Source organism: Oncorhynchus clarkii, chromosome 6, assembly GCF_045791955.1.
Source record: "Oncorhynchus clarkii lewisi isolate Uvic-CL-2024 chromosome 6, UVic_Ocla_1.0, whole genome shotgun sequence".
Classification (NCBI taxonomy): Eukaryota; Metazoa; Chordata; class Actinopteri; order Salmoniformes; family Salmonidae; genus Oncorhynchus; species Oncorhynchus clarkii.
Window position 1 is genome coordinate 87456520 of NC_092152.1, and position 13569 is coordinate 87470088.

A 13569-nucleotide genomic window follows, 5' to 3' on the forward strand; every position below is an offset into this window, starting at 1 on the left:
GCAACACCGTTGTCCTGAGGCGTAAATTCTCTGCCTCTAACTTCTGGGATGACTGCAGGAAACACAAGGTGACAGTGATCCAGTACATAGGAGAGATCATGAGGTACCTCTGTAACTCACCCAAGGTACTGGAACACACGCCTCCTGTTACTTTCATCATTCAGACCATTAAAGACCCTAAATAACTGGGCTGATAGTATTAAATCATTAATCAATGTAAACCAAATACCTGTACATCCTATCCCCTCTCCTCTCCTCTCCACTCCTCCCCTCTCCTCCCCTCTCACCTCTCTCCTGTCCTCTTCTCTCCTCTCCTGTCCTCTTCTCTCCTCAGAAAGATAATGACAGGCATCACAAGGTACGTCTGGCCCTGGGTAACGGGCTTAGAGCAGACACCTGGTCAGAGTTCCTGCAGCGTTTTGGTGACATCTGTGTCTGTGAATGTTACGGAGCCACAGAGGGACACGTCGGCTTCATCAACTACATCGGGAAAGTCGGAGCGATTGGCAAAGAGCACTTCTTTCATAAAGTGAGACTACTGTCTGGGACAATAATGGCTGTTGTGTTCCAAATACCAGCCTATTCACTTTCTAGTGCACTACTTTCAACCAGGGTCCCTAGGGCTCTGGTCAAATGTAGTGCACTATATAGGGAATAGGGGTGCCGTTGGGATGCAGACACTGAGCTTCTGAGAAAGACTACCTTGTTTCTATTCCTAAACAGTCTATGTGAGATGTATTACATCAGTGTGATGAAGTGTGTCAGGACACTGTTTTGTATGGAAACTCAAATAGAAGTAGAACATCTTTGTTTTCTGTGGCACTATACTACAGTGCCTTGCGAAAGTATTCGACCCCCTTGAACTTTGCGACCTTTTGCCACATTTCAGGCTTCAAACATAAAGATATAAAACTGTATTTTTTTGTGAAGAATCAACAACAAGTGGGACACAATCATGAAATGGAACGACATTTATTGGATATTTCAAACTTTTTTAACAAATCAAAAACTGAAGAATTGGGCGTGCAAAATTATTCAGCCCCTTTACTTTCAGTGCAGCAAACTCTCTCCAGAAGTTCAGTGAGGATCTCTGAATGATCCAATGTTGACCTAAATGACTAATGATGATAAATACAATCCACCTGTGTGTAATCAAGTCTCCGTATAAATGCACCTGCACTGTGATAGTCTCAGAGGTCCGTTAAAAGCGCAGAGAGCATCATGAAGAACAAGGAACACACCAGGCAGGTCCGAGATACTGTTGTGAAGAAGTTTAAAGCCGGATTTGGATACAACAATATTTCCCAAGCTTTAAACATCCCAAGGAGCACTGTGCAAGCGATAATATTGAAATGGAAGGAGTATCAGACCACTGCAAATCTACCAAGACCTGGCCGTCCCTCTAAACTTTCAGCTCATACAAGGAGAAGACTGATCAGAGATGCAGCCAAGAGGCCCATGATCACTCTGGATGAACTGCAGAGATCTACAGCTGAGGTGGGAGACTCTGTCCATAGGACAACAATCAGTCATATATTGCACAAATCTGGCCTTTATGGAAGAGTGGCAAGAAGAAAGCCATTTCATAAAGATATCCATAAAAAGTGTTGTTTAAAGTTTGCCACAAGCCACCTGGGAGACACACCAAACATGTGGAAGAAGGTGCTCTGGTCAGATGAAACCAAAATTGAACTTTTTGGCAACAATGCAAAACGTTATGTTTGGCGTAAAAGCAACACAGCTCATCACCCTGAACACACCATCCCCACTGTCAAACATGGTGGTGGCAGCATTATGGTTTGGGCCTGCTTTTCTTCAGCAGGGACAGGGAAGATGGTTAAAATTGATGGGAAGATGGATGGAGCCAAATACAGGACCATTCTGGAAGAAAACCTGATGGAGTCTGCAAAAGACCTGAGACTGGGACGGAGATTTGTCTTCCAACAAGACAATGATCCAAAACATAAAGCAAAATCTACAATGGAATGGTTCAAAAATAAACATATCCAGGTGTTAGAATGGCCAAGTCAAAGTCCAGACCTGAATCCAATCGAGAATCTGTGGAAAGAACTGAAAACTGCTGTTCACAAATGCTCTCCATCCAACCTCACTGAGCTCGAGCTGTTTTGCAAGGAGGAATGGGAAAACATTTCAGTCTCTCGGTGTGCAAAACTGATAGAGACATACCCCAAGCGACTTACAGCTGTAATCGCAGCAAAAGGTGGCGCTACAAAGTATTAACTTAAGGGGGCTGAATAATTTTGCACGCCCAATTTTTCAGTTTTTGATTTGTTAAAAAAGTTTGAAATGTCGTTCCACTTCATGATTGTGTCCCACTTGTTGTTGATTCTTCACAAAAAAATACAGTTTTATATCTTTATGTTTGAAGCCTGAAATGTGGCAAAAGGTCGCAAAGTTCAAGGGGGCCGAATACTTTCGCAAGGCACTGTATCTTCATTGTTATTAGATACTCGTATTATATAGCTATTGTAATGCAACAAAATAGGAAAAACGCCAAGGCTGAATACTTTTGAAAGATTCCTTTTTGTTACATAGATACAGTATATTTGTTACGGTTTTCTTCCGTCGAAGGAGAGGAGGACCAAAATGCAGCGTGGTTATTTCGATACATCTTTAATCAAAGATAAACACGAACAATACAAACAATAAACGTAACGTGAAAACCTAAACAGCCTTATCTGGTGCAAACAAACACTGAGACATGAACAATCACCCACGAAACACTCAAAGAATATGGCTGCCTAAATATGGTTCCCAATCAGAGACAACGATAAACACCTGCCTCTGATTGAGAACCACTTCAGGCAACCATAGACTTTTTCTAGACAACCCCACTATACCACAATCCCAATACCTACAAAACCCCAAGACAAAACACACCACATAATTAACCCATGTCACACCCTGGCCTGACCAAAATAATAAAGAAAACACAGAATACTAAGACCAGGGCGTGACAGAACCCCCCCCCCCCCCCCCCCCCCCCAAGGTGCGGACTCCCGGCCACACACCTAAACCCATAGGGGAGGGTCCAGGTGGGCGTCTGTCCACGGTGGCGGCTCCGGCTCGGGACGTGGACCCCACTCAAACAAAGTCTCAGTCCGCCTGCATCGCGTCCTTAGATTGGCGACCCTCGCCGCCGACCTTGGCCTAGTAACCCTCACCAAGGGCCCCACTGGACTGAGGGGCAGCTCGGGACTGAGGGGCAGCTCGGGACTGAGGGGTAGCTCGGGACTGAGGGGTAGCTCGGGACTGAGGGGTAGCTCGGGACTGAGGGGTAGCTCGGGACTGAAGAGTAGCTCGGGACTGAAGAGTAGCTCGGGACTGAGGGGTGGCTCGGGACTGAGGGGTAGCTCAGGACTGAGAGGAAGCTCAGGACTGAGAGGAAGCTCAGGACTGAGAGGAAGCTCAGGACTGAGAGGAAGCTCAGGACTGAGAGGAAGCTCAAGCAGGTTAATGGCACTGGCAGATCCAGGCTGACTGGTGGTTCTGGCTGACTGGCGGCTCTGGCAGATCCTGGCTGACTGGCAGTTCTGGCAGATCCTGGCTGACTGGCGGATCCTGGCTAACTGGCGGATCTGGAGGATCCTGGCTGACTGGCAGATCCTGGCAGACTGGCGGCTCTGGCTGCTCCATGCTGACTGGCGGCTCTGGCTGCTCCATGCTGACTGGCGGCTCTGGCGGCTTCTTGCAGACTGGCGGCTCTGGCGGCTCCTTGCAGACTGCCGGCTCTGGCGGCTCCTTGCAGACTGGCGGCTCTGGCGGCTCCTTGCAGACTGGCGGCTCTGGCGGCTCTTGCAGACTGGCAGCTCCCTTCAGAAAGGCAGCTCCCTGCAGACTGGCTGCTCCTTGCAGACTGGCTGATCCTTGCAGACTGGCTGATCCTTGCAGACTGGCAACTCTGGCTGCTCCTTGCAGACTGGCAACTCTGGCTGCTCCTTGCAGACTGGCTGCTCCTTGCAGACTGGCTGCTCCTTGCAGACTGGCTGCTCCTTGCAGACTGGCAACTCTGGCTGCTCCTTGCAGACTGGCAACTCTGGCTGCTCCTTGCAGACTGGCAACTTTGGCTGCTCCTTGCAGACTGGCAACTCTGGTTGCTCCTTGCAGACGGGAGACTCCAGCAGCGCTGTAGAGGAGGAAGGCTCTGGCAGCGCTAGACAGGCGGGAGACTCCGGCAGCGCTGTAGAGGAGGAAGGCTCCGGCAGCGCTGGACAGGCGGGAGACTCCGGCAGCGCTGGACAGGCGGGAGACTCCGGCAGCGCTGGAGAGGAGGAAGGCTCTGGCAGCGCTGGACAGGCGAAGCGCAATGAAGGCCTGGTACGTGGCGCTGGCACTGGTGGTACTGGGCCGAGAACACGCACAGGAAACCTGGTGCGGGGAGCTGCCACCGGAGAGCTGGTGCGTGGAGGTGGTGCTGGATAGACCGGACCGTGCAGGCGCACTGGAGCTCTTGAGCACCGAGCCTGTCCAACCTTACCTGGTTGAATGCTCCCGGTCGCCCTGCCAGTGCGGCGAGGTGGAATAGCCCGCATTGGGCTATGCAGGCGAACCGGGGACACTGAGCGCAAGGCTGGTGCCATGTAAGCCGGCCCAAGGAGACGCACTGGAGACCAGATGTGTAGAGCCGGCTTCATGACACTTGGCTCGATGCTTACTCTAGCCCGGCCGATACGCGGAGCTGGTATGTACCGCACCGGGCTATGCACCCGCACTGGAGACACCGTGCGCACCACAGTATAACACGGTGCCTGCCCGGTCTCTCTAGCCCCCCGGTAAGCACAGGAAGTTGGCACAGGTCTCTGACCTGGCTTAGCCATACTCCCGGTGTGCCAATACATTTTTGGGGCTGACTCTTGGGCTTCCATCCGTGTCGCCGTGCTGCCTCCTCAAACCAGCGCCTCTCCGCTTTCGCCGCCTCCAGTTCTTCTTTGGGGCGGCGATATTCTCCAGGCTGAGCCCAGGGTCCTTTACCATCCAATATCTCCTCCCATGTCCAGAAATCTGGATTTCGCTGCTCCTGCTGCCGCTGCCTGTCACCACGCCGCTTGGTCCTGTTGTGGTGGGTGATTCTGTTACGGTTTTCTTCCGTCGAAGGAGAGGAGGACCAAAATGCAGCGTGGTTATTTCGATACATCTTTAATCAAAGATAAACACGAACAATACAAACAATAAACGTAACGTGAAAACCTAAACAGCCTTATCTGGTGCAAACAAACACTGAGACATGAACAATCACCCACGAAACACTCAAAGAATATGGCTGCCTAAATATGGTTCCCAATCAGAGACAACGATAAACACCTGCCTCTGATTGAGAACCACTTCAGGCAACCATAGACTTTTCTAGACAACCATTATAGCCTGGTTCCTCGAGGTTTCTTCCTAGATTCTGGCCTTTCTTGGGAGTTTTTCCTAGCCACTGTGCTTCTAGTCTTGCATTGCTTGCTGTTTGGGGTTTTAGGCTGGGTTTCTGTACAGCACTTTGTGACATCAGCTGATGTAATAAGGGCTTAATAAATACATTTGATTGATTGATTGATATGGTGTATCATTGTCTTCTCTTGTTATGTGTGTTGTTGTCTGTCTGTCTGTCTGTCTGTTCTATGTGTGTTCGCAGGCAAACTTCTCCTACGTTCTGATTCAGTATGACACAGAGAGAGAGGAGCCTGTCAAAGACTCTAGAGGTTTCTGTATCAAAGTCCCTAAAGGTGAGAACCCACAAACACACACATAAACACACACAAACACACACCTCATTACTTGTTGTTTTGGTCCTCAGGAGAAACTGGATTGCTGGTTGCCAAGATTACGGCGCAGGCTCCGTTTAGTGGCTATGCTAATAACCAGGAGCAGACAGACAGGAAGAAGCTGAGAGATGTGTTTGTTAAGGGAGATCTGTACTTCAACAGTGGAGACCTGCTGAGGATCGACCACGAGGGCTTTGTTTACTTCATGGACCGCATCGGAGACACCTTCAGGTCAGAAACGCTTTAGCTGTTTTTACTTTAGTAGTTATCAACTAAAGGTTTAATAATGAGCTGGGTTAAAGTTATTTATGGGGTGGCAGGGAACCTAGTGGGTAGAGCATTGGACACTTAACCGAAAGGTTGCAAGATCGAATCCCTGAGCTGACAAGGTAAACAATCTGTCGTTCTGCCCCTGAACAAGGCAGTTAACCCACTGGCTGTCATTGAAAATAAGAATTAGTTCTTAACTGACTTGACTAGTTAAAGAAAGGTTAAAAAAAATACAATGTCCTGTTCTGTGAATCACCTGCAGGTTGAGATATGAGCTGGGTTTAATACTATAGATGTAATGTTACTGTCCTGTCCTGTGAATCACCTGCAGGTTGAGATATGAGCTGGGTTTAATACTATAGATGTAATGTTATTGTCCTGTCCTGTGAATCACCTGCAGGTTGAGATATGAGCTGGGTTTAATACTATAGATGTAATGTTATTGTCCTGTGAATCACCTGCAGGTTGAGTTATGAGCTGGGTTTAATACTATAGATGTAATGTTATTGTCCTGTCCTGTGAATCACCTGCAGGTTGAGATATGAGCTGGGTTTAATACTATAGATGTAATGTTATTGTCCTGTGAATCACCTGCAGGTTGAGATATGAGCTGGGTTTAATACTATAGATGTAATGTTATTGTCCTGTGAATCACCTGCAGGTTGAGATATGAGCTGGGTTTAATACTATAGATGTAATGTTACTGTCCTGTCCTGTAAATCACCTGCAGGTTGAGATATGAGCTGGGTTTAATACTATAGATGTAATGGTCCTGTCCTGTCCTGTGAATCACCTGCAGGTTGAGATATGAGCTGGGTTTAATACTATAGATGTAATGTTATTGTCCTGTGAATCACCTGCAGGTTGAGATATGAGCTGGGTTTAATACTATAGATATAATGTTATTGTCCTGTGAATCACCTGCAGGTTGAGATATGAGCTGGGTTTAATACTATAGATGTAATGTTATTGTCCTGTGAATCACCTGCAGGTTGAGATATGAGCTGGGTTTAATACTATAGATGTAATGTTATTGTCGTGTGAATCACCTGCAGGTTGAGATATGAGCTGGTGTTAATACTATAGATGTAATGTTATTGTCCTGTGAATCACCTGCAGGTTGAGATATGAGCTGGTTTTAATACTATAGATGTAATGTTATTGTCCTGTGAATCACCTGCAGGTTGAGATATGAGCTGGGTTTCTCTAGGTTTCTTCCTTCTTGGAAGGGTTTGCAGTCTGCTTCTGCTTGCTCTTTGGGTTCTATGCCAGGCTACTGTCTGAATTAATTTGATATGAGTCAACATCCAGGTGGAAAGGAGAGAACGTGGCCACCACGGAGGTGACTGAGCACCTGATCATGGTGGAATGTATCGAAGAAGCCAACGTCTACGGTGTCAAGGTTCCAGGTGATTTGACTTTTGATTTTAGTCATTTAGCAGACGCTCTTATCCAGAGGTAGCTTGGTTCATTTGACAGACGCTCTTAGCCAGAGGTAGCTAGGTTCATTTAACAGACTCTCTTATCTAGAGGTAGCTAGGTTCATTTAACAGACTCTCTTATCCAGAGGTAGCTAGGTTCATTTAACAGACTCTCTTATCCAGAGGTAGCTAGGTTCATTTAAGTCTCTCTTATCCAGAGGTAGCTAGGTTAATTTAGCAGACTCTCTTATCCAGAGGTAGCTAGGTTCATTTAAGACTCTCTTATCCAGAGGTAGCTAGGTTAATTTAAGACTCTCTTATCCAGAGGTAGCTAGGTTCATTTAAGACTCTCTTATCCAGAGGTAGCTAGGTTCATTTAACAGACTCTCTTATCCAGAGGTTGCTAGGTTCATTTAAGACTCTCTTATCCAGAGGTAGCTAGGTTCTTTTAACAGACTCTCTTATCCAGAGGTAGCTAGGTTCATTTACCAGACTCTCTTATCCAGAGGTAGCTAGGTTCATTTAACAGACTCTCTTATCCAGAGGTAGCTAGGTTCATTTAACAGACTCTTTTATCCAGAGGTAGCTAGGTTCATTTACCAGACTCTCTTATCCAGAGGTAGCTAGGTTCATTTAACAGACTCTCTTATCCAGAGGTAGCTAGGTTCATTTAAGACTCTCTTATCCAGAGGTAGCTAGGTTCATTTAACAGACTCTCTTATCCAGAGGTAGCTAGGTTCATTTAACAGACTCTCTAATCCAGAGGTAGCTAGGTTCATTTACCAGATACTCTTATCCAGAGGTAGCTAGGTTCATTTAACAGACTCTCTTATCCAGAGGTAGCTAGGTTCATTTAACAGACTCTCTTATCCAGAGGTAGCTAGGTTCTTTTAACAGACTCTCTTATCCAGAGGTAGCTAGGTTCATTTAACAGACTCTCTTATCCAGAGGTAGCTAGGTTCATTTAACAGACACTCTTAGCCAGAGGTAGCTAGGTTCATCTAACAGACTCTCTTATCCAGAGGTAGCTAGGTTCATTTAACAGACTCTCTTATCCAGAGGTAGATAGGGTAATTTAAGACTCTCTTATCCAGAGGTAGCTAGGTTAATTTAAGACTCTCTTATCCAGAGGTAGCTAGGTTCATCTAACAGACTTTCTTATCCAGAGGTAGCTAGGTTCATTTAAGACTCTCTTATCCAAGATAGCTAGGTTAATTTAACAGACTCTCTTATCCAGAGGTAGCTAGGTTCATTTAACAGACTCTCTTATCCACTTATCCAGAGGTAGCTAGGTTCATTTAAGACTCTCTTATCCAAGATAGCTAGGTTCATTTAACAGACTCTCTTATCCAGAGGTAGCTAGGTTCATTTTACAGTCTCTCTTATCCAGAAGTAGCTAGGTTCATTTAAGACTCTCTTATCCAGAGGTAGCTAGGTTCATTTAACAGACTCTCTTATCCAGAGGTAGCTAGGTTCATTTAAGACTCTCTTATCCAGAGGTAGCTAGGTTCATTTAGCAGACTCTCTTATCCAGAGGTAGCTAGGTTCATTTAACAGACTCTCTTATCCAGAGGTAGCTAGGTTCATTTAACAGACTCTCTTATCCAGAGGTAGCTAGGTTCATTTAACAGACTCTCTTATCCAGAGGTAGCTAGGTTCATTTACCAGACTCTCTTATCCATAGGTAGCTAGGTTCATTTACCAGACTCTCTTATCCAGAGGTAGCTAGGTTCATTTACCAGACTCTCTTAGCCAGAGGTAGCTAGGTTCATTTACCAGACTCTCTTATCCAGAGGTAGCTAGGTTCATTTACCAGACTCTCTTATCCAGAGGTAGCTAGGTTCATTTAACAGACTCTCTTATCCAGAGGTAGCTAGGTTTATTTACCAGACTCTCTTATCCAGAGGTAGCTAGGTTCATTTAACAGACTCTCTTAGCCAGAGGTAGCTAGGTTCATTTACCAGACTCTCTTATCCAGAGGTAGCTAGGTTCATTTAACAGACTCTCTTATCCACTTATCCAGAGGTAGCTTGGTTCATTTAACAGACTCTCTTATCCAGAGGTAGCTAGGTTCATTTAACAGACTCTCTTAGCCAGAGGTAGCTAGGTTCATTTACCAGACTCTCTTATCCAGAGGTAGCTAGGTTCATTTACCAGACTCTCTTATCCAGAGGTAGCTAGGTTCATTTAACAGACTCTCTTAGCCAGAGGTAGCTAGGTTCATTTAACAGACTCTCTTAGCCAGAGGTAGCTAGGTTCATTTACCAGACTCTCTTATCCAGAGGTAGCTTGGTTCATTTAACAGACTCTTTTATCCAGAGGTAGCTAGGTTCATTTAACAGACTCTCTTAGCCAGAGGTAGCTAGGTTCATTTAACAGACTCTCTTATCCAGAGGTAGCTAGGTTCATTTAACAGACTCTCTTATCCAGAGGTAGCTAGGTTCATTTAGCAGACTCTCTTATCCAGAGGTAGCTAGGTTCATTTAACAGACTCTCTTATCCAGAGGTAGCTAGGTTCATTTAACAGACTCTCTTATCCAGAGGTAGCTAGGTTCATTTAACAGACTCTCTTATCCAGAGGTAGCTAGGTTAATTTAACAGACTCTCTTATCCAGAGGTAGCTAGGTTCATTTAACAGACTCTCTTATCCAGAGGTAGCTAGGTTCATTTACCAGACTCTCTTAGCCAGAGGTAGCTAGGTTCATTTAACAGACTCTCTTATCCAGAGGTAGCTAGGTTCATTTAACAGACTCTCTTATCCAGAGGTAGCTAGGTTCATTTAAGACTCTCTTATCCAGAGGTAGCTAGGTTCATTTAACAGACTCTCTTATCCAGAGTTAGCTAGGTTCATTTAAGACTCTCTTATCCAGAGGTCGCTAGGTTCATTTAAGACTCTCTTATCCAGAGGTAGCTAGGTTCATTTAAGACTCTCTTATCCAGAGGTAGCTAGGTTCATTTAACAGACTCTCTTATCCAGAGGTAGCTAGGTTCATTTAACAGACTCTCTTATCCAGAGGTAGCTAGGTTCTTTTAACAGACTCTCTTATCCAGAGGTAGCTAGGTTCATTTACCAGACTCTCTTATCCAGAGGTAGCTAGGTTCATTTAACAGACTCTCTTATCCAGAGGTAGCTAGGTTCATTTAACAGACTCTCTTATCCAGAGGTAGCTAGGTTCATTTAAGACTCTCTTATCCAGAGGTAGCTAGGTTCATTTAACAGACACTCTTAGCCAGAGGTAGCTAGGTTCATCTAACAGACTCTCTTATCCAGAGGTAGCTAGGTTCATTTAACAGACTCTCTTATCCAGAGGTAGATAGGGTAATTTAAGACTCTCTTATCCAGAGGTAGCTAGGTTAATTTAAGACTCTCTTATCCAGAGGTAGCTAGGTTCATCTAACAGACTTTCTTATCCAGAGGTAGCTAGGTTCATTTAAGACTCTCTTATCCAAGATAGCTAGGTTAATTTAACAGACTCTCTTATCCAGAGGTAGCTAGGTTCATTTAACAGACTCTCTTATCCACTTATCCAGAGGTAGCTAGGTTCATTTAAGACTCTCTTATCCAAGATAGCTAGGTTCATTTAACAGACTCTCTTATCCAGAGGTTGCTAGGTTCATTTAAGACTCTCTTATCCAGAGGTAGCTAGGTTCTTTTAACAGACTCTCTTATCCAGAGGTAGCTAGGTTCATTTACCAGACTCTCTTATCCAGAGGTAGCTAGGTTCATTTAACAGACTCTCTTATCCAGAGGTAGCTAGGTTCATTTAACAGACTCTTTTATCCAGAGGTAGCTAGGTTCATTTACCAGACTCTCTTATCCAGAGGTAGCTAGGTTCATTTAACAGACTCTCTTATCCAGAGGTAGCTAGGTTCATTTAAGACTCTCTTATCCAGAGGTAGCTAGGTTCATTTAACAGACTCTCTAATCCAGAGGTAGCTAGGTTCATTTACCAGATACTCTTATCCAGAGGTAGCTAGGTTCATTTAACAGACTCTCTTATCCAGAGGTAGCTAGGTTCATTTAACAGACTCTCTTATCCAGAGGTAGCTAGGTTCATTTAACAGACTCTCTTATCCAGAGGTAGCTAGGTTCATTTAACAGACTCTCTTATCCAGAGGTAGCTAGGTTCATTTAACAGACACTCTTAGCCAGAGGTAGCTAGGTTCATCTAACAGACTCTCTTATCCAGAGGTAGCTAGGTTCATTTAACAGACTCTCTTATCCAGAGGTAGCTAGGTTCATTTAAGACTCTCTTATCCAGAGGTAGCTAGGTTCATTTAACAGACTCTCTTATCCAGAGGTTGCTAGGTTCATTTAAGACTCTCCTATCCAGAGGTAGCTAGGTTCTTTTAACAGACTCTCTTATCCAGAGGTAGCTAGGTTCATTTACCAGACTCTCTTATCCAGAGGTAGCTAGGTTCATTTAACAGACTCTCTTATCCAGAGGTTGCTAGGTTCATTTAAGACTCTCTTATCCAGAGGTAGCTAGGTTCTTTTAACAGACTCTCTTATCCAGAGGTAGCTAGGTTCATTTAACAGACACTCTTAGCCAGAGGTAGCTAGGTTCATCTAACAGACTCTCTTATCCAGAGGTAGCTAGGTTCTTTTAACAGACTCTCTTATCCAGAGGTAGCTAGGTTCATATACCAGACTCTCTTATCCAGAGGTAGCTAGGTTCTTTTAACAGACTCTCTTATCCAGAGGTAGCTAGGTTCATTTACCAGACTCTCTTATCCAGAGGTAGCTAGGTTCATTTAACAGACTCTCTTATCCAGAGGTAGCTAGGTTCATTTACCAGACTCTCTTATCCAGAGGTAGCTAGGTTCATTTAACAGACTCTCTTATCCAGAGGTAGCTAGGTTCATTTAACAGACTCTTTTATCCAGAGGTAGCTAGGTTCATTTACCAGACTCTCTTATCCAGAGGTAACTAGGTTCATTTAACAGCCTCTCTTATCCAGAGGTAGCTAGGTTCATTTAAGACTCTCTTATCCAGAGGTAGCTAGGTTCATTTAACAGACTCTCTTATCCAGAGGTAGCTAGGTTCATTTAACAGACTCTCTAATCCAGAGGTAGCTAGGTTCATTTACCAGATACTCTTATCCAGAGGTAGCTAGGTTCATTTAACAGACTCTCTTATCCAGAGGTAGCTAGGTTCATTTAACAGACTCTCTTATCCAGAGGTAGCTAGGTTCATTTAACAGACTCTCTTATCCAGAGGTAGCTAGGTTCATTTAACAGACTCTCTTATCCAGAGGTAGCTAGGTTCATTTAACAGACTCTCTTATCCAGAGGTAGCTAGGTTCATTTAACAGACTCTCTTATCCAGAGGTAGCTAGGTTCATTTAACAGACACTCTTAGCCAGAGGTAGCTAGGTTCATCTAACAGACTCTCTTATCCAGAGGTAGCTAGGTTCATTTAACAGACTCTCTTATCCAGAGGTAGCTAGGTTCATTTAAGACTCTCTTATCCAGAGGTAGCTAGGTTCATTTAACAGACTCTCTTATCCAGAGGTAGCTAGGTTCATTTAACAGACTCTCTTATCCAGAGGTAGCTAGGTTCATTTAACAGACTCTTTTATCCAGAGGTAGCTAGGTTCATTTACCAGACTCTCTTATCCAGAGGTAACTAGGTTCATTTAACAGCCTCTCTTATCCAGAGGTAGCTAGGTTCATTTACCAGACTCTCTTATCCAGAGGTAGCTAGGTTCATTTAACAGACTCTCTTATCCAGAGGTAGCTAGGTTCATTTAACAGACTCTTTTATCCAGAGGTAGCTAGGTTCATTTACCAGACTCTCTTATCCAGAGGTAACTAGGTTCATTTAACAGCCTCTCTTATCCAGAGGTAGCTAGGTTCATTTAACAGACTCTCTTATCCAGAGGTAGCTAGGTTCTTTTAACAGACTCTCTTATCCAGAGGTAGCTAGGTTCATTTACCAGACTCTCTTATCCAGAGGTAGCTAGGTTCATTTAACAGACTCTCTTATCCAGAGGTAGCTAGGTTCATTTAACAGACTCTTTTATCCAGAGGTAGCTAGGTTCATTTACCAGACTCTCTTATCCAGAGGTAACTAGGTTCATTTAACAGCCTCTCTTATCCATAGGTAG

The 13569-nt window shown here is 44.7% G+C and overlaps 1 protein-coding gene across 1 annotated transcript in view; it reads left to right on the forward strand.

The window, feature by feature from the left end:
- The window catches only part of LOC139411765 (long-chain fatty acid transport protein 2-like), a 44998-nt gene that overhangs the window by 5200 nt on the left and 26229 nt on the right, over window positions 1-13569 (forward strand). Inside the window, exons 4-8 of the mRNA XM_071158492.1 lie at window positions 1-125; window positions 335-529; window positions 5639-5729; window positions 5801-5999; window positions 7350-7447. Of these exons, the coding sequence (XP_071014593.1) occupies window positions 1-125; window positions 335-529; window positions 5639-5729; window positions 5801-5999; window positions 7350-7447 (708 nt within the window). The remainder of the gene's footprint in view (window positions 126-334; window positions 530-5638; window positions 5730-5800; window positions 6000-7349; window positions 7448-13569) is intronic.